Below are 26,488 nucleotides of genomic sequence, written 5' to 3' on the forward strand. Positions count from 1 at the left end.
CTTCCCAAGCCTCTAATTTGTTTTACCTTATTCCACACCTTATGCATACGTTTGAATGTTGAATAAGTTGGCTTTCTTAAAGGATAAGTATCATGAAGAAAAATTTACCCCCTATATGAAGGATAGGGGATAAGTTTTAGATTGCGGCGGGTCTGAGTGCTGGGGCCCCCCGCAATCTCCTGTTTGGAGCCCCGGTTCTCCAGCTCAGGAGCGCATCACGACCCCCACCCAAAGCGGAGGCTACCACGCCCCCTCCATAAAGCTCTATGGGAGAGCCGAAGATTGCCAAATCCCAAAGAGCTTTATGGAGGGGGCGTGGTAGCCTCCGCTTTGGGCGGGAGCCCCAGTGCTCGGACCCCCACGATCTAAAACGTATCCCCTATCTGAAGGATAGTTTTTCTTCATGATAACTCTTCAAAAGAGAGTTATCTACAAATCAGAGAAACAGTGCTGAATAATAGCAATAGAACTAGCATTAGCACCATTACCACCGCACCTCAATAAGTGTTGACATTGAGAAGCAAGGAAATATAGCCATGGATTCGGGAGAGCCAGGCCTCCTCTGTCCTTAGGATGTTGGAGATATTCAAATTTTATTTTAAGGTTTTGTACATTCTATATTAGGTCTCTAAGCTGAGTTCTGATTCTCTGGTTAAATGGAAGCCATATAGGCGAATTATGGAGAATATATAACAATTGGGGCATTTTAATAAGGTTCGCTCTACCCACCACCCACAGAGTAATTAACACCATGCAGCAGATTAACTCTTAAATTTATTTAACAATTAAACTAAATTTAAAGCCTTGAATATGAGGACTAATCTCTATCCCTAGATATTTAATTTGAGAAACACGGGTAATGATAACATTGTCATTTACAGATATTTTAGTCAACTACTTGTCTAACAGCATAAGAAAAGATTTTTGCCAATTGATACAGATACCCGAAAGAGTCCCGAACCGAGAAAGAGCATTTATCACTGCCACGATCGAAGACCCCCATATCATTAATAAGAAGTAGTGCATCATTTGCATACAGGGCGATCTGATTTTCATGAGGTCCATAGCAGAAGCCCTTTATATAGATAGTCGAATATATGCCGCAAGGGGTGCTATGACTTTAATACGAGCACTGGGGTCCCTATATAATAGTTTTACCCACAAGATAAATTTGGGGCTGAAGCCCATTACCTCCATAGTCCTCTAGAGGTAGGGTCATTCAACGGAATCAAATATTTTTTGTGCGTCCAAAGAAAATATGGCTGTACCTTCAGAGGAGTCCGGAGGAATCAAGACATCTTATCTGCTGATCAGCTGACCCTTGCTCTACTATTGTGTCTGTCTGGGGGCCACATCAATTATATACTAATCTATATTTTGCTATATATTCATCATAGCAGGATCATGATCATAATCAAGGTAATTATATCTAGTTAATTAAAGGGGTACTCCGGTGAAAACCTTTTTTCTTTTAAATCAACTGGTGGCAGGAAGTTAAACATATTTGTAAATTACTTCTATTGAAAAATCTTAATCCTTCCAGTACTTATTAGCTGCTGAATGCTACAGGGGAAATTCCTTTCTTTTTAGAACACTGATGACATCACGAGCACAGTGCTCTCTGCTGACATCTCTGTCCATTTTAGCAACCATGCATAGCAGATATATGTTAAGGGCAGCATGGTGGCTCAGTGGTTAGCACTGCTGCCTTGCAGTGCTGGGGACTTGGGTTCAAATCCCACTAAGGACAACAATAAATAAAGCATTATTATTATTATAATAACGTCAGCAGAGAGCACTGTGGTCGTGATGTCATCAGAGAGAATTCCAAAAAGAAAATAAATTCCTCTGTAGTATTCAGCAGCTAATAAGTACAGGAAGGATTAAGATTTTTTAATAGAAGTAATTTACAAATATGTTTAACTTTCTGCCACCAGTTGATTTAAAAGAAAAAAGGTTTTCACCGGATTACCCCTTTAACTTTTTTGGTGTATCCTCTGGTAGCCGTGAATTAAATCTTTCCTATGCTGGTGTTCGATCTTCCCCTGGTTATGTTGGGAGTTGTAGTTTTCAACTACCGTAGTTTGGAGACAACAAGTTCCTTCCAGTGATGAAGTATAAGTGTTCATTACCATGAGTGATTTGAGTTGATATTTAGTGTAAAGAAAAGTCAATGCCTTGATAAGCGTTACTACTACAGCGCCATCTTTCCATGCTGTCACACTTCAGAAGACAAGACCTCAGCCCCTGTTGTACCAGTAGGGTATTGTAGTTCAGTGTCTTCATTTTCCGGACCTAAATCTGTGACAGTTCCTGCACATACCAATCTGGGAGGACATACTGAGAAGGAGCTTCTTCTTTAGTATAAGTGACGTCTTGACCCGGCTCCCAGGAGAAGAGGAAGACAACCCTAAGAGGAGAAAGTTAGTGTGATAATGGTGCATCAACAACAAGCTCATAGACAGAACCTTCTACAAACATCGGCTGTGTTTGTAAACAATCGGATCTGAAGAACCAGCTGGAGCCCAACACCATGTACACGGACATCCCCAAAAATGACATTGGACACTCCTCCACTAATGCAGCAGTTGAGGGCACACATCTACATAATCCCACCTTTTATTACTGTTGTCTTTTTACCTGGGGTCATCGGTGGTCACCACTTTCTTGATATAATTGAGGAAGGCGTTACAGAAGTTCAAACACACGACTGGATCCCAGTTCTGCACAAAGAAACACATTGGGGCAGATTTACTATTACAAATACACCAAAACCATTGCCAATTTGTGACAAAAGACCTGCACCATATATTTTTTTATGTAATTTAGGCACTTTTTGGACAGAGCGGAAAAGAGAGTCCAGCACTATTACCAATCTTCTAGCTTTTCCTGTATGTATGGAGCATTAAAAGGTTCTCCCAGACTCCTGGCTAAGCATAGTGCTGAAAGTCACTGTCTTTGCATTCTGGTCTAGTACATAAAAGTCTAATTTGTATTCTTTCCTCACTAAAATTCCATCACAACAAACCGTGCCGTCGTTTTTCGGACCTATAGTCCTTATTCATGCTTGTGATGTAATAGTAGCAGTGTTATAAATAGGAAAATGCATCCAAAAGTCCAAAAACTTCAGGGACAGATTAAAATAATTCCTATTTATTTCATCATATGGCCAGTGTTCTAATGATAAAACATGCCTACTTGTTAGGAGCGCAACGACCCACCCACCCAACATGTGTCCAGGGAAGACAATGGTATACGATATCTATATCGGCATCTTCCCTGCCACAAAATGTACAAATAGGCACTCCGTGTCTGTTTAATGCACAAAGGTGGAGAAAAGGGTGGAGCATAAAGAGGAAAGGTGGGGCCAAAAGGAGAAGGGGTGGAGTGAACAGAGGAAGGGATAGGGCTTAAACCCAAAAAGGTGTGGTCTTGTTTAGAAGGGGCGGCAGATTTAGATTAGGGTGATGCTTGAGTTTAGTCAGGCCCAGGTCAGCACAAAACCTAAATACACCACTGCCGCCATAAAACTATTAATTGTCTCTCCAGAATTTGCCTGACTATTTTACGGCACCTTCTCCACCTTTTGGCCACAAACTTCCCATCTAAAATGCATTCAGACTGAGCCACTGTGATAAATCTGCTGCAGTAGGGTGTATTCACACATACAGTGTGCACAGGATTTAAAGCTGTGTTCAGTCATTTATTTTACAGTGAATTCTGCAGCTTCAAATCCTGCGCATGAAATATGCTGAATACTGTACGTGTGAATACACCGTTAGATGGTATCAGTAAATCTGCTTCAATTTTATCTGTGCAACAAGTTACATTATTGGGGTGACACCCTTCATATTACCTGTGCTATCTGAGGGATTTCCGAAGTTTTGAACTTCTCTACAGATACGATTCTTCCTTGTTGATTCCGAAATCCGGCGACAATGACAGGGATCCCAAGCAGGAAGGACTGGCACCACCACTTCAGGAGCTTATAGCTGGGGACATAGAGATAAAACATTCATCTTCTACATAGTGACCGGAGGAATGGGTAATCAGTGTAACATTAGTGATGCCTGGCACCTGCGAAAGTTGCGATCTTGGTGTTGGCTCCGTATCTGGGCACTCGTCTTCAGCTCTACGTAGCAGGATGGAGGTGAAGGGTTAGCACTGTTCTGGTCTTTGCAGTCCACCTCTCCAGAAACCAGGAAGGAATGGGATGCCAGACAGCCATGTAGGACGCTGCAAAATGCTTCATTGGTGTTCACAACCTCATGCGGTTGAGGAGTACCATCAGGAGAATCTGAGTGGAACAACAAATGGGGAATAGATATTATATATCATCCAAAGTAGACTGGTGAGGTAAGCAATGTCTAGATCATCCCCAAGTGGTTGAAGATTTGTCACCAGAAAGATCTCCTTAAATGGTCACTGTTATCTGGAAAAACTTTTAAGATGTCCAGATCTGAGTGTTGAGACCTCCACCCATTAGAAGATAAAGCCTGGAGAAGTTTGCATGCATTCTTCACCCGGCTCTGTGTCACGTGATCGAGACACACTCGTAATTTAAGTCTATGGAGCGTGTCTCGATCATGTGAAACAGATTATTGGACAGACAGATGGGCCAAAAGGTTCTTATCTGCCGACACATTCTATGTTTCTATGTGGGAGGAGCACGGGGCAGCGCAGCCTTCTCCCGACTTGTTCTGATGAAAACTTTACTTTAGGATAGCCTATCATTATTATACACTTTTGACATCAGTCAAGGCCAGAGTGTTCAGACCCCAATCAATCAGTAGAATGAGCTGCTGTGAGCTCCTCTCCCCGCTCTGTCTGATCCTCTTCCCATTCTCTGTTTATGTGAGCAAGAAAGCCCCATAGACTTACATTATGACTTCATTTTGGTCATGAGACACACAGCCATGAGAAAACGCTCTAAGCATGCGCTTCGCCCAGGTCGTCCTACTTGTCAGTCACGGTCTGAACACTCAGACCCCAACCGATAAAAACATTTGTCTCTATGACAAATCGAAAGTTTTTTTTTAAAATAATGACAGGTACACTTTAACCCCTTAACGACAATGGACGTAAATGTACGTCATGGTGCCGTGGTACTTAACGCACCATGACGTACATTTACGCTCCACCATGACCGCGAGCACCGGCCAGGGACCCACCGGTAATCGCGGACATCCATGATCGCGTGGGTGTCCATCATTGACCCCTCAGATGCCATGATTGATACAGATCACGGCATCTGCGGCAGTGCGATACTCTAAAAGAATTATCTGATCACCCGCAACGCTGCCGCAGGGATCCGATTATCCATAATGGCATACGGAGGTCCCCTCACCTGCCTCCGTCCATCTCTGAGATCGAGCAGACCAGAGCAGAAGATCACCGATAACACTGATCAGTGCTATGCCCTATTCATAGCACTGAACAGTATTAGAAATCAAATGATTGTTATAAATATTCCCCTATGAGGACTATTAAAGGGGTATTCCAGGCAAAAACTTTTTTTTATATATCAACTGGCTCCGGAAAGTTAAACAGATTTGTAAATTACTACTATTAAAAAATCTTAATCCTTCCAATAGTTATTAGCTTCTGAAGTTGAGTTGCTGTTTTCTGTCTAACTGCTTTCTGATGACTCACGTCCCGGGAACTGTCCAGCTCCTATGGGGATATTTTCCCATCATGCAAGGGATATTCTCCCATCATGCACAGCTCCCGGGACATGACATCATCATTGAGCAGTTAGACAGAAAACTTCAGAAGCTAATAACTATTGGAAGGATTAAGATTTTTTAATAGAAGTAATTTACAAATCTGTTTAACTTTCCGGAGCCAGTTGATATATAAAAAAAAGTTTTTGCCTGGAATACCCCTTTAAAGTGTAAAAAAAAGTTCAGAAATGTAAAAAAAAAGTTCAAAAAATGTGAAAAATCCCCTCCCCCAATAAAAACGTAAATTATCCAATTTCCCATTTACCCCCCAAAAAACGTTAAAAAAAATAAATATATTTGGTATCGCCGCATGCGTAAAAGTCGGAACTGTCAAAATATATAGTTAATTATCCCATATGGTGAACGGCGTAAACGTAAAAAAATTAAAAAGTCCAAAATTGATGCATTTTTGCCACATTTTATTCCAAAATAGATTAATTGTGATAAAAGTGATACCGATAAAAACTACAGATCACAGCGCACAAAATTAGCCCACATACCGCCCCATATACGGAAAAATTTTAAAGTTATAGGTGGTCAACATAGGGTAATTTCAAACATACTAATTTTGTTAAAATTGTTTGAAATATATTTTAAGCAATACAATTATAGAAAAGCATATATGATGTGTATCATTTTAAACATATTAACCCACAGAATAAAGAAAACATGTCATTTTTTACTATAAAGTGTACACTCTGAAAACAAAACCTTCCAAAATTTGCTAAATTGCGTTTCTTTTTCCAAGTTTCCCACATAAATAATATTTTTTGGGTTGCGCCGTACATTATATGGTAAAATAAGTGATGTTGTTACAAAGTAACATTTGTGACGCAAAAAACAAGCCCTTATATGGGTCTGTGGATGGAAATATAAAAGAGTTATGATTTTTAGAAGGCGAGGAGGAAAAAACGAAAATGCAAAAATAAAAGGGGCCTGGTTCTTACGGGGTTAATGGGAATGTATCAACTGAAAATTACCTATTAAGTTTTCATGTTAAATATAAATTTAAGAATTGTTGCAATTTCATTTTTCTCTAATGATTGATTCTACTATCTGTATTTGTACTCCGCCCCTAGACATCTTGCCCCCTATCCAAAGGATAGGCAAAAAGATGTCCGATTGTGGGGGTCCCGCCACTGGGGATTTCCATGCACCATCCGGTGTTCTGTAAGTTGTTTTCAGAACACTGGGTTTGGATGGGGAAGGCTGCCACGCCCCCCTCCCATAGAAAGGGGTGGCGTGGCGTGGTGTGAGGTCACAACCACGGCAGCCCAAACCCAGCATTCTAAAAGAACTTTCATAACACTGGGTGCTGCATGGAGATCGCGTGGGGTCCATCTTATCCCCTATCCTATGGATTGGGGATAAGTTGTCTAGGGGCGGAGTACCCCTTTAAGCCTAATAATAAGCTGGCAATTCCTTTTCTAGAGAGATCACTTCTCAGTATTCTTCTCTTTACTTCTTCTTTTCTTTTAACACATAGTAACATAGTTCATAAGGTTGAAAAAACACCAGAGTCTATCAAGTTCAACCTATAACCCTAATGAATACCTACTGAGTTGATCAAGAGGAAGGCAAAAAAAAACTCATACTAGAGGTAAAAATTCCTTCCTGACTCCAAATATGGCATCAGAATAAATCCCTGTATCAACGTTCTGTCCCTATAAATCTAGTATACATAACCAGTGATGTTATAACTCTACAAAAATGCATCCAGACCCCTTTTGAACTTTTTTACAGAGTTCCCCATTACCACCTCCTCTGGCAGTGAATTCCACAGTCTCACTGCTCTTACAGTAAAGAACCCCCGTCTGTGCTGGTGTAGAAACCTTCTTTCCTCTAGATGTAGAGGATGCCTCCTTGTTATAGATACAGTCCTGGGTATAAATAGATCCTGGGAGAGATCTCTGTACGGCCCCCTGATATATTTATACATAGTTTTTAGGTCTCCCCAAAGCCTTCTTTTTTCTAAATTAAATAACCCCAATTCTGATAATTTTTCTGGGTACTGTAGTCCTCCCATTCCCCGTATTACCCTGGTTGCCCATCTTTGAACCCTCTCCAGCTCCACTATATCTTTCTTGTACACTGGTGCCCAGTACTGCACACAGTATTCTATGTGTGGTCTGACTAGTGATTTGTACAGCGGTAGAATTATTTCCTTGTCGTGGGCATCTATGTCCTTATTGATGCCCCCCATGATTTTATTTGCCTTGGCAGCAGCTGCCCGACACTGGTCACTACAGCTAAATTTACTGTTAACTAACACTCCCAAGTCCTTTTCCACATCAGTCGTCCCAAGTGTTCTCCCATTTAATACATAATCCCAGCCCGGATTTTTCCTCCCCATGTGCATTACCTTACATTTACCAGTGTTGAACCTGATAACCTCTGCCACTTCCCAGCCCAAACCTCCAACCTATCCAAATCCATTTGTAACAGTGCCCTGTCCTCTATAGTGTTTACCGCTTTACAGAGTTTAGTATCATCTGCAAAGATTGCTACTTTACTATTCAACCCCTCTACAAGGTCATTAATGAATATATTAAAAAGAACAGGACCCAAGACTGACCCCTCTGGTACCCTACTAGTAACAGTCACCCAATCAGAATAAGTACCATTAATAACCACCCTCTGTTTCCTATCACTGAGCCAGTTACTTTTCCACTTACACACATTCTCCCCCAGCCCTCCTCATAAATCCATGCTGATATGGAGTCATACATTTATTTTTATCAAGATACTCCAAAATATCATCTCTTAGAAAGCCCTCAAACAATTTACATACAACGGAGGTTAAACTAACAGGCCTATAATTCCCGGGGTCACCTTTTGACCCCTTTTTAAATATTGGCACTACATTTGCCATGGGCCAGTACTGGGGAACAGTCCCTGTCACTATATAGTCCATGAATATTAAAAATAGGGGTTGTCACGATTCGGCTGGCAGGAGGTGGATCCTCTGTGCCAGAGAGGGATTGGCGTGGACCGTGCTAGTGGACCGGTTCTAAGTTACTACTGGTATTCACCAGAGCCCGCCGCAAAGTGGGATGGTCTTGCAGCGGCGGTAGTAACCAGGTCGTATCCACTAGCAACGGCTCAACCTCTCTGACTGCTGAAGATAGGCGCGGTACAAGGGAGTAGACAAGAGCAAGGTCGGACGTAGCAGAAGGTCGGGGCAGGCAGCAAGGATCGTAGTCAGGGGCAACGGCAGGAGGTCTGGAACACAGGCTAGGAACACACAAGGAAACGCTTTCACTGGCACAATGGCAACAAGATCCGGCGAGGGAGTGCAGGGGAAGTGAGGTATACATAGGGAGTGCACAGGTGAACACACTAATTAGAACAACTGCGCCAATCAGTGGCGCAGTGGCCCTTTAAATCGCAGAGACCCGGCGCGCGCGCGCCCTAGGGAGCGGGGCCGCGCGCGCCGGGACAGGACCGACGGAGAGCGAGTCAGGTACGGGAGCCGGGGCGCGCATCGCGAGCGGGCGCCACCCGCATCGCGAATCGCATCCCGGCTGGAGGCGGTATCGCAGCGCACCCGGTCAGTGGATCTGACCGGGGCGCTGCAGTAGCGAGGATGTTGCGAGCGCTCCGGGGAGGAGCGGGGACCCGGAGCGCTCGGCGTAACAGTACCCCCTTGGGTCTCCCCCTCTTCTTGGAGCCTGAGAACCTGAGGACCAGACTTTTGTCTAGGATGTTGTCCTCAGGTTCCCAGGATCTCTCTTCAGGACCACAGCCCTCCCAATTTTCCCTCTGACCGTCTTGGAGGCCAGTATCTCCTTTACGGAGAAGATGTCAGAGGAACCGGAAACAGGAGTGGGAGAAACAAGTTTGGGAGAGAAACGGTTGATGATGAGAGGTTTAAGAAGAGAGACATGAAAGGCATTAGGAATACGAAGAGAAGGAGGAAGAAGAAGTTTGTAAGAGACAGGATTAATTTGGCACAAGATTTTGAAAGGACCAAGATAGCGTGGTCCCAGTTTGTAGCTGGGGACACGGAAGCGGACATATTTAGCGGAGAGCCATACCTTGTCTCCGGGAGAAAAAATGGGGGGAGCTCTTCTTTTCTTATCGGCAAACTTTTTCATGCGAGATGAAGCCTGTAAAAGAGAATTTTGGGTCTCTTTCCATATGGTGGAAAGAACACGAGTCACTTCATCCACAGCGGGCAAACCAGAGGGCAAGGGAGTAGGGAGGGGGGGAAGAGGGTGACGGCCGTACACCACGAAAAATGGGGATTTAGAAGAAGATTCAGAGACTCTGAAGTTGTACGAGAATTCGGCCCATGGTAGAAGATCTGCCCAGTCATCCTGGCGGGAGGAAACAAAATGCCGTAAATAGTCACCCAGGACCTGGTTAATTCTTTCTACTTGCCCATTGGATTGAGGATGATAAGCAGAAGAGAAGTTTAATTTAATGTTGAGTTGTTTACAGAGAGCCCTCCAGAATTTAGACACGAATTGGACGCCTCTATCCGAGACGATCTGCGTGGGCAAACCGTGAAGACGAAAAATGTGTACAAAAAATTGTTTTGCCAACTGAGGCGCTGAAGGAAGACCAGGAAGAGGAATAAAATGTGCCATCTTGGAAAATCGATCAACGACCACCCAAACAACAGTGTTGCCACGGGATGGGGGTAAGTCTGTAATAAAGTCCATACCAATCAGAGACCAAGGCTGTTCGGGGACAGGCAGAGGATGAAGGAGACCAGCAGGCTTCTGACGAGGAGTCTTATCCCGGGCACAGACAGTACAGGCCCGCACAAAATCAACAACATCCGTCTCCAGAGTCGGCCACCAATAGAAGCGAGAGATGAGTTGCAAGGACTTTTTGATGCCCGCATGGCCAGCGAGGTGGGAGGAGTGACCCCATTTGAGAATCCCGAGACGTTGGCGTGGAGAAACGAAGGTCTTCCCTGGAGGAGATTGCCTGATGGAGGCTGGAGAAGTGGAGATCAGACAGTCAGGAGGAATGATGTGTTGCGGAGAGACCTCTACTTCCGAAGCATCCGAGGAACGAGAGAGAGCATCGGCCCTAATGTTCTTGTCGGCAGGGCGAAAATGAATTTCAAAGTTAAAACGGGCAAAGAACAAAGACCACCTGGCCTGGCGAGGATTCAGCCGTTGGGCAGACTGGAGATAGGAGAGATTCTTGTGGTCGGTGTAAATGATAACTGGAAATTTTGATCCCTCCAGCAGATGCCTCCATTCCTCAAGTGCCAATTTAATGGCCAGTAGTTCTCGATCCCCGATGGAGTAGTTCCTCTCCGCCGGAGAGAAGGTCCTAGAAAAAAACCCACAAGTAACAGCATGCCCGGAAGAATTTTTTTGTAGAAGGACCGCTCCAGCTCCCACTGAGGAGGCATCAACCTCCAATAGGAAGGGTTTAGATGGGTCAGGTCTGGAGAGCACGGGAGCAGAAGAAAAGGCAGACTTGAGCCGTTTAAATGCGTCTTCCGCTTGAGGAGACCAGGACTTAGGATTGGCATTCTTCTTGGTTAAAGCCACGATAGGAGCCACAATAGTGGAAAAATGAGGAATAAATTGTCTGTAATAATTGGCGAACCCCAAAAAACGTTGGATAGCACGGAGTCCGGAGGGGCGTGGCCAATCTAAGACGGCAGAGAGTTTATCTGGGTCCATTTGTAGTCCCTGGCCAGAAACCAAGTATCCTAGGAAGAGATTGACATTCAAACAGACATTTCTCCATTTTGGCATAAAGTTGATTGTCTCGAAGTCTCTGAAGAACCATGCGGACATGCTGGCGGTGTTCCTCTAAGTTGGCAGAAAAAATCAGAATATCGTCCAGATACACAACAACACAGGAATATAAGAGATCACGAAAAATTTCATTAACAAAGTCTTGGAAGACGGCAGGGGCGTTGCACAGGCCAAAGGGCATGACCAGATACTCAAAGTGTCCATCTCTAGTGTTAAATGCAGTTTTCCATTCGTCCCCCTCCCTGATGCGGATGAGATTATAAGCACCTCTTAAGTCCAGTTTGGTAAAGATGTGGGCACCTTGAAGGCGATCAAAGAGTTCTGAGATAAGAGGTAGGGGGTAGCGATTCTTTACCGTGATTTTATTAAGTCCGCGGTAATCAATGCAAGGACGTAGGGAGCCATCTTTTTTGGACACAAAGAAAAATCCAGCTCTGGCAGGAGAGGAGGATTTGCGGATAAACCCCTTTTTTAAATTTTCCTGGATGTATTCAGACATAGCAAGAGTCTCTGGGGCGGACAGAGGATAAATTCTGCCCCGGGGTGGAGTAGTGCCCGGGAGGAGGTCAATAGGACAGTCATAAGGCCTGTGAGGAGGTAAAGTCTCAGCTTGTTTTTTGCAAAATACGTCAGCATAGTCCATATAAGCCTTAGGGAGACCGGTTACAGGGGGAACCACAGGGTCACGGCAGGGAGTACTGGGAACCGGTTTAAGACAGTCCTTGAAACAAGAAGTACCCCAGCTCTTGATCTCTCCTGTGGACCAATCAAGGGTTGGGGAATGGCGTTGAAGCCACGGTAGTCCAAGGAGAATTTCGGAAGTGCAATTGGAGAGGACCAAAAACTCAATTTTTTCGTGATGAGGTCCGATGCACATTAGGAGGGGCTCCGTGCGGTAACGTACGGTACAGTCCAATCTTTCATTGTTAACACAATTGATGTAGAGGGGTCTGGCGAGACTGCTCACCGGGATGTTGAACCTGTTGATGAGAGAGGCCAAAATAAAATTTCCTGCAGATCCGGAATCCAAGAAGGCCATAGTAGAGAAGGAGAAGGTAGAGGCAGATATCCGCACAGGCACAGTAAGGCGTGGAGAAGCAGAGTTGACATCAAGAACTGTCTCACCTTTGTGCGGAGTCAGCGTACGTCTTTCCAGGCGGGGAGGACGGATAGGACAATCCTTCAGGAAGTGTTCGGTACCGGCACAGTACAGGCAATGATTCTCCATGCGGCGTCGTGTCCTCTCTTGAGGTGTCAAGCGAGACCGGTCAACTAGCATAGCCTCCACGGCGGGAGGCACAGGAACGGATTGCAGAGGACCAGAGGAGAGAGGAGCCGAGGAGAAAAAACGCCTCGTGCGAACAAAGTCCATATCCTGGCGGAGCTCCTGACGCCTTTCGGAAAAACGCATGTCAATGCGAGTGGCTAGATGAATGAGTTCATGCAGGTTAGCAGGAATTTCTCGTGCGGCCAGAACATCTTTAATGTTGCTGGATAGGCCTTTTTTAAAGGTCGCGCAGAGGGCCTCATTATTCCAGGATAATTCGGAAGCAAGAGTACGGAATTGGATGGCGTACTCGCCAACGGAAGAATTACCCTGGACCAGGTTCAGCAGGGCAGTCTCAGCAGAAGAGGCTCGGGCAGGTTCCTCAAAGACACTTCGAATTTCCGAGAAGAAGGAGTGTATAGAGGCAGTGACGGGGTCATTGCGGTCCCAGAGCGGTGTTGTTACGCCTAGCGCTCCGGGTCCCCGCTCCTCCCCGGAGCGCTCACGGCGCCTTTCTCCCTGCAGCTCCCCGGTCAGCGCTGACCGGGAGCGCTGCCCTGTCATGGCCGTTGGGGATGCGATTCGCACAGCGGGACGCGCCCGCTCGCGAATCGCATCCCAGGTCACTTACCCGTTCCCGTCTCCTGCGGTCATGTGCTGGCGCGCGCGGCTCCGCTCTCTAGGGCGCGCGCGCGCCAGCTCCCTGAGACTTAAAGGGCCAGTGCACCAATGATTGGTGCCTGGCCCAATTAGCTTAATTGGTTCCCATCTGTTTCCTGGCTATATCTAGTCTCCTCCCTTGCACTTCCTTGCCGGATCTTGTTGCCCTAGAGCCTAGTGAAAGCGTTTTTGTGTGTTTATACCCTGTGTACCAGAACTTTGCTATCTCCCCTGACTACGAACCTTGCCGCCTGCCCCCGACCTTCTGCTACGTCCGACTTTGCTTCTGCCTACTCCCTTGTACCTCGCCTATCTTCAGCAGCCAGAGAGGTGAGCCGTTGCTAGTGGATACGACCTGGTCACTACCGCCGCAGCAAGACCATCCCGCTTTGCGGCGGGCTCTGGTGAAAACCTGTAGTGTCTTAGAACCGGTCCACTAGCACGGTCCTCGCTATCCCTCTCTGGCACAGAGGATCCACCTCCTGCCAGCCGGCATCGTGACAGTAGATCCGGCCATGGATCCCGCTGAGGTTCCCCTGCCAGTTGTCTCTGATATCGCCCGACAGATCGCCCATCTAACCCACCAGCTGTCGGAAGTGTCCACCATTGTGCGCCAACATTCCCCTACCCTGGATTGGTCCACTGGGGAGATCAGGAGTTGGGGGTCCTCTTGTTCCAAGAACTGTCTAAAACCGGTTCCCAGTACTCCCTGCCGTGACCCTGTGGTTCCTCCTGTTTCCGGTCCCCCTAAGGTCATTAAGGACTCTGCCTGCCACAGGAAATGCCCCTCCCCCCCTCCCAGTCCCGTCAGGCAAGCCTCTGTGCCACCCCATGGCCCCCGTCCTGGTGTCACACTGCCCCGTGCCAGGTCTCGCCCTCTGCCCTCTCTCCCCATTCCTACTCCTGCGGTTCTGCCTGCCGTTGAGGAATCCCTCCTTCCTTTCCCGGTGTCCTCATCCCAGGGGAGGCAGTTACCCGATAAAGAGAAGGGGAGACCTAAGGGGGGGGGTACTGTTACGCCTAGCGCTCCGGGTCCCCGCTCCTCCCCGGAGCGCTCACGGCGCCTTTCTCCCTGCAGCTCCCCGGTCAGCGCTGACCGGGAGCGCTGCCCTGTCATGGCCGTTGGGGATGCGATTCGCACAGCGGGACGCGCCCGCTCGCGAATCGCATCCCAGGTCACTTACCCGTTCCCGTCTCCTGCGGTCATGTGCTGGCGCGCGCGGCTCCGCTCTCTAGGGCGCGCGCGCGCCAGCTCCCTGAGACTTAAAGGGCCAGTGCACCAATGATTGGTGCCTGGCCCAATTAGCTTAATTGGTTCCCATCTGTTTCCTGGCTATATCTAGTCTCCTCCCTTGCACTTCCTTGCCGGATCTTGTTGCCCTAGAGCCTAGTGAAAGCGTTTTTGTGTGTTTATACCCTGTGTACCAGAACTTTGCTATCTCCCCTGACTACGAACCTTGCCGCCTGCCCCCGACCTTCTGCTACGTCCGACTTTGCTTCTGCCTACTCCCTTGTACCTCGCCTATCTTCAGCAGCCAGAGAGGTGAGCCGTTGCTAGTGGATACGACCTGGTCACTACCGCCGCAGCAAGACCATCCCGCTTTGCGGCGGGCTCTGGTGAAAACCTGTAGTGTCTTAGAACCGGTCCACTAGCACGGTCCTCGCTATCCCTCTCTGGCACAGAGGATCCACCTCCTGCCAGCCGGCATCGTGACAGGTGTGGCCCATGACAGAGCTTTCCCAGACAGAAGGCTGACTACGAAAGCCACCTTAGACCTTTCAGTAGGAAACTGGTCCGACATCATCTCCAAGTGCAGGGAACATTGTGAAAGAAAGCCACGGCAAAACTTAGAGTCCCCATCAAATTTATCCGGCAAGGATAGTCGTAGGCCGGAAGCGGCCACGCGCTGCGGAGGAGGTGCAGGAGCTGGCGGAGGAGATGATTGCTGAAGCTGTGGTAGTAGCTGCTGTAGCATCACGGTCAGTTGAGACAGCTGGTGGCCTTGTTGCGCTATCTGTTGTGACTGCTGGGCGACCACCGTGGTGAGGTCGGCGACAACTGGCAGTGGAACTTCAGCGGGATCCATGGCCGGATCTACTGTCACGATTCGGCTGGCAGGAGGTGGATCCTCTGTGCCAGAGAGGGATTGGCGTGGACCGTGCTAGTGGACCGGTTCTAAGTTACTACTGGTATTCACCAGAGCCCGCCGCAAAGCGGGATGGTCTTGCAGCGGCGGTAGTAACCAGGTCGTATCCACTAGCAACGGCTCAACCTCTCTGACTGCTGAAGATAGGCGCGGTACAAGGGAGTAGACAAGAGCAAGGTCGGACGTAGCAGAAGGTCGGGGCAGGCAGCAAGGATCGTAGTCAGGGGCAACGGCAGGAGGTCTGGAACACAGGCTAGGAACACACAAGGGAACGCTTTCACTGGCACAATGGCAACAAGATCCGGCGAGGGAGTGCAGGGGAAGTGAGGTATACATAGGGAGTGCACAGGTGAACACACTAATTAGAACAACTGCGCCAATCAGTGGCGCAGTGGCCCTTTAAATCGCAGAGACCCCGCGCGCGCGCCCTAGGGAGCGGGGCCGCGCGCGCCGGGACAGGACCGACGGAGAGCGAGTCAGGTACGGGAGCCGGGGCGCGCATTGCGAGCGGGCGCCACCCGCATCGCGAATCGCATCCCGGCTGGAGGCGGTATCGCAGCGCACCCGGTCAGTGGATCTGACCGGGGCGCTGCAGTAGCGAGGATGTTGCGAGCGCTCCGGGGAGGAGCGGGGACCCCGAGCGCTCGGCGTAACAGGGGTCTGTCTATTACATTACTTAATTCCTTTAGAACACGGGGGTGAATGCCATCTGGAACTGGCGATTTGTCTGTTTAGATTTTTTGTAGGCGGCACTGTACTTCTTCCTGGGTTAGACAGGTGACCTGTACTGGGGAGTTTACCTTATCTCGCTGTATTTCACCTGGCATTTCATTTTCCTCGGTGAACACAGTGGAGAAGAAGTTGTTTAATATATTTGCTTTTTCCTGATCCCCGTTTATAATTTCTTCTTTATTGTTTTTTAAAGGACCAACACTGTCATTTTTAACCTTTTTGCTATTTATATAGTTAAAAACCCCATTTTGGGGTTAGTTTTACTCTCTTTTTGGCAATGAGTCTTTCTGTCTCAATTTTTTAGGCTTTTATCTGTTTTTAACATATTCTACATTTTTCTCTATAGCTTTTTAATGTTTCTTCACTGCCGTCCTGTTTTTAGTAGTTTAAATGCTTTATTTATGTCATTTATTGCAACCTTAACGTTTTTATTCATCCATATTGGTTTTCTTTTATTTCTGACCCTTTTATTCCCATACATACATCTTACAGTGAGAATTTAAGATATTTTTAAAAGTCTCCCATTTAGTGTCAGTATTCATATTTTTTGAGGACATTATCCCATTTTATATTGTTAAGGGCTTCTTTGAGTTGATCGAACTTTGCCTTCCTAAAGTTCATTGTTTTTGTGGCCCCTCGAGAGATTCCCTTATTGAAGAACAAGTTATAATGTATTATATTATGGTTACTATTTCCTTGGTGTCCTTCAACTTGCACATCAGTTACTCTATCAGATCTGTTGGTTAATATTAAGTCCAGTAGGGCGCCCCCTCTGGTCAGGTCTGTTGGTTAATATTAAGTCTAGTAGGGCGCCCCCTCTGGTCAGGTCTGTTGGTTAATATTAAGTCCAGTAGGGCGCCCCCTCTGGTCAGGTCTGTTGGTTAATATTAAGTCTAGTAGGGCGCCCCCTCTGGTCAGGTCTGTTGGTTAATATTAAGTCTAGTAGGGCGCCCCCTCTGGTCAGGTCTGTTGGTTAATATTAAGTCTAGTAGGGCGCCCCCTCTGGTCGAGTCTGTTGGTTAATATTAAGTCTAGTAGGGCGCCCCCTCTGGTCGGGCCCTGCACCATTTGGGACAGATAATTGTCTTTAGTTATAGTCAGAAACCTGATTCGTTTATGAGATTCACAGGTCTCAGTCTCCAGTTTATATCAGGATAGTTAAAGTCCCCCATTATTATCACCTCGTTCTGATTTGCTGCCTTGTTTATTTGCTTCAGTAATTTGAATTTCAGTATTTGCCTGAAACTTTACAGTAAAATTGGGACAGTACAATTAAAACGATTCCCAATTTATATATAGTTTTTTTTTCCTTATTGTACTAATAAAAGTCAAACTCTTTTATCAAAATCAGTATGCTTAAAATCTTCCAATTCTGAACCCTATAACTTTATTTTGACCTAACTAAATACTGGGCTGTATTAAGGCTTATTTTTTAATCCTGATGTGTAGTTTTTTTCTGTATCATTTTAGTTTTGATGGAACCTTTTTATCACTTTTTATTTTATTTTATTTTTTGCATCGATGGAGTGACCAAAAATCAGCTTTTCTGTTGTTTGTAATTTTTTTTACGTTTACGCCATTCACCATACAGGATCTTAAACATATTTTAATAGTTCAGACAATTTCACATGTGGCGATACCAATTCTTTTTTTTTTTTGGTAAAATATGAAAAGGGGATGATCTTACATTTACATTTTATATAATTTTAAAACATTTTAAAATTTTTATTTTACATTTTAAGTCATCATAAGGGATCATTATACACAATCATTGGATTGCATTCACTGTACAATGCTATGCTATTGCACAGCATTGCACAGTGAGCTCGGTGCCCTACTAATACAGTCTGGCTTTGCCAGGCTATATCATAGGAGCGATGATCCGGTGGCAGGAAACTGGGTAAGGGGATCTCTGCCTCCATTATACCTCATTGGACCCCCGTAATTACGCACCAGCAAAGAACCTGCACCTGTCATTTATTCTTTTAGATTTGTGATCAACATTAGCAGCGAGTGCCCGGTTACTGATCGTAGCCATCACTTACTGCCTTTAAAGATGAGATTTCTACTACTAATCACTTTATACACTTAAGCCTGGATAAACCCTATAAACTTAAAGGCTAGCCAAAAAATAATAATAATAATTGTCACAATTTCTGAAAAAAAATTTGGGAGACCATCTACTCGAAGGGTCCCAGCAGTGGTCTAACTAAAAAGAAATCATAGCATAATATATAGTGTAAGAACTACCCATCACACACTTCCATGGAGTGAAGAAGTGGATCTCTGATTTATTAGGTGGTTGCACAGCTTTTATAGCGATCCATTCAAACATTATAACTAAACATTCATACATGATGTATGAATAAATGAATAAAATCATTTTAGATTAATAAGAATTAAGAATATTAACTGCTTAACTGAATATAACTGAATATATTCTCCCAAGAGAAGAAACAGAGGTAGGACATTGCAGGGGTCTGACTGCCCAGTCACCACATTGGCCTTAAAGGGGTACTCCACCCCTAGACATCTTATCCCCTATCCATAGGCTAGGGGATAAGATGTCAGATCGCGGGGGTCCCGCTGCTGGGGACCCCGGGATCTCGGCTGCAGCACCCACCTCAACGGATTCCAGCAACGCTGGAGGCTTCGGATCCCGACCATGCGAGCGGAAGAGCGTTACGCCACAACTCCACCCAGCCTGTGATGACACGCCCCGCCCCTCAATACAAGTCTATGGGAGGGGGCATGACGGCCGTCACGCCCCCTCCATAGGCTTGCATTGAGGGGGCGGAGCGTGACGTCACTATGCTCCATCCCCGTGATCGCCAGTAATCAGACCCGGAGCGTGATTCTAACGGGGTGCGGCGTGGAAGATCACAGTGGTCCCCAGCGGCGGGACCCCCACGATTAGGCATCTTATCCCCTATCCTTTGGATAGGGGATAAGATGTCTTAGCGCCGGAGTACCCCTTTAAAGGATAGGGTATAACATGTCTGATCGCTGGGGTCTGATAGGTGGGGACCTTCGCGATCTCTGCCGCGGCAACCCAGTCATCTGTTGCACGGAGCAAACTCCGCTCCGTGCAGGATGACACTGGCACGGGTCGTCACTCTGCACTGCCGACCCGGAAATCACAGGGGTCCCAGCGGCCAGGTTCCCCCATGATCAGATATATCTAGGGGACTTTAATACTTACCTGCCAGACAGTAATGGACATGATTACCAAGGATCTTTGCTTGTGTTGGTGGTAAATGGCCATGTCCTGTGTCCCCCATAACGATGCTGCTTTGTTTGCGTGAACTGGCTATTTCCTGTTTATGTGCTCCCCCCCAACTACAATCCCCAGGATCCCTTGTTTTGAGGTGGGAGGTGACTTATCTCCCTCGTGTACATCAACCACCCCACCCATTGCAGCACAGCTAGGCTCCCTTCCATGTATGCTGTGCTTGAAACTACAATTCTCTTCAGCCCTGTGGAGAATTATCTCCCACCCAAAGGACGCTCCACCCATTGAAGCACTGCCAACACCTGACTAGTGATGTAATGTTTTGGGGCCACACTGCATCCTGGGGAATACCTGAGACAACATTAATTTTGTATGCTGTTAGAAGTGAACATCCGTGCAAGATCACATAAGAATTGCGAGACCAACCATTAACCCCTTTCTGCAGAACGCTGTTTATGAATGGCGCTGCGGCACTGTAGGGTTATGAAGCGACCTCTGGAGCTGAGCTTGCATCATACCCGTATGGTCTCAGCTGCTATCAGCAGCCAGAACCCGTGGCTAATACCGGACATCGCCGTTTAGGCTGATGCCTGGCATTAACTCTTTAGACGCTGCGATCAAAGTTGATCACAGCATCTAAAAGTGCCGAAATCTATTCCCGGAAGCTCAGCGGAGGTGATCAGGACCATCACGGGGAAACCGCAATGTCCTGATCAGCTGTACGGACGGAGGGAAGTCTCTTACCTCCTTTCCTGCCGTCTGATCGGCGCTCCTATCCTTCGTCCAGTTATTTCAGGCTGGAGCAATGGAGAACCAATAACACTGATCAATGCTCTCCTATGGTGCAGCATTGATCAATGTTTGCAATCTGAAGATTGCATGTAATGGTCTCCTATGGGGACAAAAAAAACTGTAAAAAAGTTAATAAATGTGACTTAACCCCTACCCTAATAAAAGTTTGAATCACCCCCTTTTCACTTTTTTAAAACAAAATTATGTAAAAAAAAAATAAACATATGTGGTACTGCCGCATGCGTAAATGTCCGAACTATTAAAATATCATGTTGATTTAACCACAGTAAAAAAAATAAAAAAAAAATACCAAATTGCATCTTTTTGAATTGCATATTTTTGGATGAGAAAAAAATGGTATCACTAAAAATGAAAGACCATGACCCAAAAAAATTAGCCCTCATATGTTCCCCTATATGGAAAAATAAAGAAGTTATAGGGGTCAGAAGAGGCCAATTTTAAACGTACCGATTTTCATTCAAAAATGTATAATTTAAAAAAAATAGGAAAATAAAACAAAACCTATAAATGGGTATCATTCTAATTGTATCGACCTAGAGAATAGGTATAACCTCTCATTTGTACCGAAAACTGCATTGAGTAGAAACAGAAGCCTTCAAAGTTTGCTAAATTGCTTCTTTTTTTTTTTCTTCCCAAAAATATATATTTTTTCATTTCGCTGTAAATTTGGTGGTAAAAAGAGTGATGTTATTACAAAGTACAGTTGGTGGCGCAAAAAACAAGCCATCGTATGGGTCTGTAAGAGGAAAATTGAAAGCGTTATGGCTTTTAGAAGACGAAGAGGAAAAAACTAAAGTGCAAAAAAATAAAAACCCATGTCCCAAAGGGGTTAAACACAGCTATAGACACTATATTATGAAATACACTAACTTTACAGCCCCTGTAGTACAGTAAAATAAAAAATAATCTCGGCATACCCCTTTTACACATTGAAGACAATCTGTTAGAGCTGGAATTAGTTAGATGTATTCCCAGACAGTAAGTTTCGTTTCTCTCGAGCAATGTACCAAGAACGCTATAAACTATTATAGGCTATAAACTTTTAACTCTTATGTGTGCAGACAGGAATTCACAATAAAAAAAAAAAACCATATAAGTTATACCTACTTTTACACAATAAATATAATGCACAAACTCACCAGCATGAAAATAATAATTTATAATGTATTATTATGGCATATATAATATTTGACGCAATGCCACAAAAGATGACATTGAAAAATGTATGTATACTGTATATATGAGTGTTTCCCAACCAGGGTGGTTCCAGTTGTTGCAAAACTACAACTCCCAGCATGCCCGGACAGCCAACGGCTGTCCGGGCATGCTGGGAGTTGTAGTTTTGCTATAGCTGGAGGCACCCTGGATGGGAAACACTTATATATACATATATTTCTACCCACCTGGACTCTTTCCTATATGTTACTGAGCTATTCTGTCACGCCACGCCCCCTCAATTCATTTCTATGGGAGGGGGCATAACGGCCGCAACGGCCCCTCCCATAGACATGAATGGAGGGGGCGAGGCGTGACGTCACGTCCCCATCTCCGAAACTGCTGCAGGGAGATCGCGGGGGTCCCCCGCGATCAGACATCTTATCCCCTATCCTTTGGATAGGGGATAAGATGTTTTTGCCCGGAATACCCCTTTAAGTATAGTATCTGCCTTTGCTCTATCATTTAGTGATCTGTTTCCTCTCCTCCACAGCTAGACCTCAATTCATGCCAGGGACCACATGGAGATTATTATTGGACCCCAGCATATTGCCTATTCATCTCCATGATTTCCCTCAGTCCTATCTAAAGGGATATCAATCATCTCCAAGGAAATCCTCTCCAAAAAGCAGTAATTTGTAAGGCATTGTGGATAAATGTCTCATTGCATTTCTGGTACCTGCACGACTTCAGGCTGAGGCCAGAGCATTGTGGATAAATGTCTCTTTGCATTTCTGGTACCTGCACGACTTCAGGCTGAGGCCAGAGCATTGTGGCTACCACATGTTTTCTAAAAGATCTGCATCCCGCAGTGGACACTGCAGCTCAGGTATAATGAGTACTTTATTTCTACATGTTTTAGCCTACTGGGAGCCAACCAATGAAAATCCCTTAAAGGGTTACTCCGCTCCTAGACATCTTATCTCCTATACAAAGGGGGGACCCCAACGATCTCCCTGCTACACCTAGCATTCGTATAGAGCTTCGGGTGCAGCGCCAGAGGCTCGTGAAGAAGGGGGAAGGGGCATGATGGTTGTCACGCCCCTTCCCATAGACTTGCTTTGAGGGGGCGTGGCCGTGACATCAGGAGCCTCTGCCCCGCATCACCAGTCATTCTGCATGGAGCGAAGTTCGCTCCGTGCATCGGATGTCTGGGGTGCCGCAGCCAAGATCGCGGGGGTCCCCAGCGGTGGGACGCCCGCAATCAGACATCTTGTCCCCTATCCTTTGGATAGGGGATAAGATGTCTAGGGGCGGAGTACCCCTTTAAGTGAAGCATTTCAGGATGGTTTTCCCTTACATCAGCATAAGGCTAGAGGAGTACATAATCTTCCTAACATTCCCCACATACATCTTACTGCCACTACTGCTAAAAAGATGAACCTCCGCACATGTACTAGGGACTGTATTTACAAAAGATAGTTCAATAAAGGAGACATCACTAGGAGACAGTCCAGTTCCACATATGTCCTCATACTTTGTAATGTAATATATCAGTGCATTATATCAGCTAAGCAAGAGGTGATGGAAATAGACCTACCTGCACACAAGTAGCTCTCAAACTTATATCCACCGTACATTAACTTTGCCTGGTCCTGAGTCCTCCCTTTCCTCTTCTTGTAAGCATCTGCAGTCTCCCTGTTATCGATATACAGGGTCCCCTTAAAAAGAGTTACAGCCAGAGTCCAGTTATCATAGGGCTCATATGGGGTGCACATGATCTTACTTAGGAGACCCCGCCTGGTGACAAAGTCTTGGTCCACCGGCCTAGAAACAGGACAGACAATGAAATTAGGAAACTATTGCTATTCTGATATTAGACTCCCTGCCTGTATTAATTTATGGTGTCCCAGTACAGGATGTTGTCTTGTTGGCTAAATGTTGCCTTAGGTGCCTCTGGTGTCACTGTTCTGGGCCCACTACTCTATGCTGTTCTGTTGTAATATGTAATGTGTTTTCTGCTATGTTATAATTAATTATGTTAATGTCTCTTTAAAGGACATCTGTAGTGCAATATAACTTATCCCCTATCCGAGCACTGGGCCCCCCCCCCCCGCGATCTCCTGGACGGGGCCGCGGCAGTATGCTGGAAAGGGGGTGTTCCATCCCGCATGACCTAGTGGCCGACACTCCCCCTCCATGTACCCCATAGAGATACATGGAGGTGGAGTGTCTGCCGCGGCTTTCTGCTGGGGACAAAACTGCACTTCCTGCAGACTGTCGTGGCCCTGTCCAGGAGATTACGGGGGGGCCCAGTGCTTGTACCCCCTGCGATGTATAACTTATCCTCTATCCTTTGGATAGGGGATAAGTTATATTGCACTACAGTTGTCCTTTAAGGAAGCTTTGCAGTGTTATCCAGGTGGACCCTGATGCCCCAATGGGAACATTATCCTTATGTAGTGTAGGGGGGGGGGGGGGGGAGCTAGTCAGTGTTGAGTTGTACTCCAGCTGAGGTACAGTGTGAAGTAACAGTGTGAGGAGAAGTCTGAGGAGGCGTAAGGAGAAGAAACCTAAAATCTACAGCCACAGAACACTCAGGTGAAGTTCAGCTCCTATTCAGAGTGGACTGTCATTAGAGTCAATTCAGAGTGGGCTGTCATTAGAGTCAATTCAGAGTGGGCTGTCATTAGAGTCAATTCAGAGTGGGCTGTCATTAGAGTCAATTCAGAGTGGGCTGTCATTAGAATCAATTCAGAGTGGGCTGTCATTAGAGTCAATTCAGAGTGGGCTGTCATTAGAGTCAATTCAGAGTGGGCTGTCATTAGAGTCAATTCAGAGTGGGCTGTCATTAGAGTCAATTCAGAGTGGGCTGTCATTAGAGTCAATTCAGAGTGGGCTGTCATTAGAGTCAATTCAGAGTGGGCTGTCATTAGAGTCAATTCAGAGTGGGCTGTCATTAGAGTCAATTCAGAGTGGGCTGTCATTAGAGTCAATTCAGAGTGGGCTGTCATTAGAATCAATTCAGAGTGGGCTGTCATTAGAGTCAATTCAGAGTGGGCTGTCATTAGAGTCAATTCAGAGTGGGCTGTCATTAGAGTCAATTCAGAGTGGGCTGTCATTAATCTCAAGTCTGCAGTAGCAGCAACTACAAATCCCAGTAAGGTGACAGGTTTCACTCTGCACTTCCTCCTGCACCAAATCTGTACTGTGAAGGATTTAACAACATTCCTGCCTCAGTAAAGATAGTTTCCCTTAACCTTGCATCGTGGTCATCATTGCCCCCCACGTTTGTACCAGGAGAGCTATCTCAATCCTCCGAATGTTGAGGTTAAGGTTGCTCTGGTATCACGTACTGTATTATTGCCTGTTGGGAACGTTTTGGGTGGGGTGAAGGACTGCTGACTTTGCCACAGTGGACATGACCATGAACATGAAATTAGCCTTCTGGTTGTGTTGGGGCAACAAGACTTTTTGTGTAAAAGTTTTCATACACAAGGCCACATGTTTATATATTGTCTAATCATATATATACACACAAAATAAATACCCATCTCCTCCCATGTTACATACCTGTTGCTATTAGAGCCTCCATTCCCTTGCAAGAGTCCCCTGTTGTCTTTCACCCATGTTAAGATAGGCTCAAGTCCCAATTTTATGTCCTCGTTACATGGTACATAGCGATCTTCAAATCCGTCTCTCAGATCCCACCCAAGAGAAGATCCTCCACTATCCATCCTTGCGGGGGGAATAAAATAACGGAGGCGTCGGGCATCACCATGGTAACATCCTTTCCCATCCAGAGAGAAATAACCCATTTCCGAAGGCTTCCTGTTTAAAGGCGGATCGAAGAAGTAGTAGGAGGGATGTGTTTTTAAAGTAGACGAATTATTAGGGTCCTTGGACCATGGAAAATCTGATGTGTCCTGGTCACGGCCTCTCTTATCGGTTCTTTCTGAGGTGCAGAACATGTAACAAATAAGTACAGAAATTGAAGGCAATACAAGAGAGACAAATTCCATATTTATGTAATTTTATATAATTATATTTGGCTTGCAGTTTCTTCATATGGCCCTTGTTGGGCGGCCAAAAGGTCCCTGTATAAGAGAGTATACAACAGTGATCCCATGGCAGAGTCACTGCCATCAACACCCTAAACAATCACCTTGGCATTGGGACCACCACTAATGCCCAAATGGCAGGGAAACTACAATAAACTCTCAATGACATTGCCACTTCCACCATATGTCTGACCTATGCCACCATAATCACCACTGATACCCCCACATAGATTCTCCCAGCATGTGAGAAAATATCAGCCTATATTAATATATCCCTACTACAAATTTCTTACCTTTATCCATTTTTCCCGTTTAGGGTTGTGTCTAGAATGGAACTGCGGTAGTGGTGTTGTTGTCGTGTCTAGAATAGAGTTGTTTCTGGCAAGTAAAAGGTGTGGCCTTTTGGGGAAGAGCCTCGGGATAACAGTGCTGTGTGCCTTAGTCATCACAGAATAGAATAGCAGTGTGTCTGCATACATACTTATGCTGGATAAGGAAGAGAAACGAAACTGAGGGACAAATGTGACTATGTTGGAGGGGGCTGAGCAGAGTGAGGTTTTCACAAGGGACTTTATATATTGGAAGAGTTTAAGAAAGGAAAGTGATGTTCTTACATGGTACTCAAGGGTGTAACGATAAACGATGGAAAAAGGGTTATATAAATTTCCTGATATCACATGATCCCTTCTAGATATTTGATCACAATAACTTTAGGGTATTTTATCTTTTTGACATCTAGTTTATCCTTACTAAATAAAAAGGAGTGTGGAAGTAATCCGGACATTTATACAAATATCTACAATCCTTCGCTGCAAATGTTATAAACTTGTTTTATTATTATTTATAACTATGCTGATATACTTGGCTTCCTTTGGAACTTGGTACATAATTCAGCTTTTATTTTAATATTCAATCTATGATGTTTTATTTATTGTGTAAAGTAATATCTGTTGTAAAACTGAAAAAAAA

General features: G+C 45.6%; 1 protein-coding gene across 1 annotated transcript; it reads right to left on the reverse strand.

Moving 5' to 3' along the window:
• Window positions 1-1,931: 1,931 nt before the first annotated feature.
• LOC130291747 (decapping and exoribonuclease protein-like) lies at window positions 1,932-26,226 on the reverse strand. Its single transcript, XM_056540950.1, has 7 exons — window positions 25,813-26,226; window positions 25,032-25,413; window positions 23,059-23,285; window positions 4,078-4,297; window positions 3,857-3,992; window positions 2,641-2,723; window positions 1,932-2,410 (listed from the first exon to the last, which is right to left on the reverse strand). The coding sequence occupies exons 1-7, from the start codon at window positions 25,820-25,822 to the stop codon at window positions 2,296-2,298; spliced, it is 1,173 nt and encodes a 390-aa protein (XP_056396925.1). The 5' UTR covers window positions 25,823-26,226; the 3' UTR covers window positions 1,932-2,295.
• Window positions 26,227-26,488: the final 262 nt, after the last annotated feature.

This window comes from Hyla sarda, chromosome 9, assembly GCF_029499605.1.
Source record: "Hyla sarda isolate aHylSar1 chromosome 9, aHylSar1.hap1, whole genome shotgun sequence".
In the NCBI taxonomy this organism is placed as follows: domain Eukaryota; kingdom Metazoa; phylum Chordata; class Amphibia; order Anura; family Hylidae; genus Hyla; species Hyla sarda.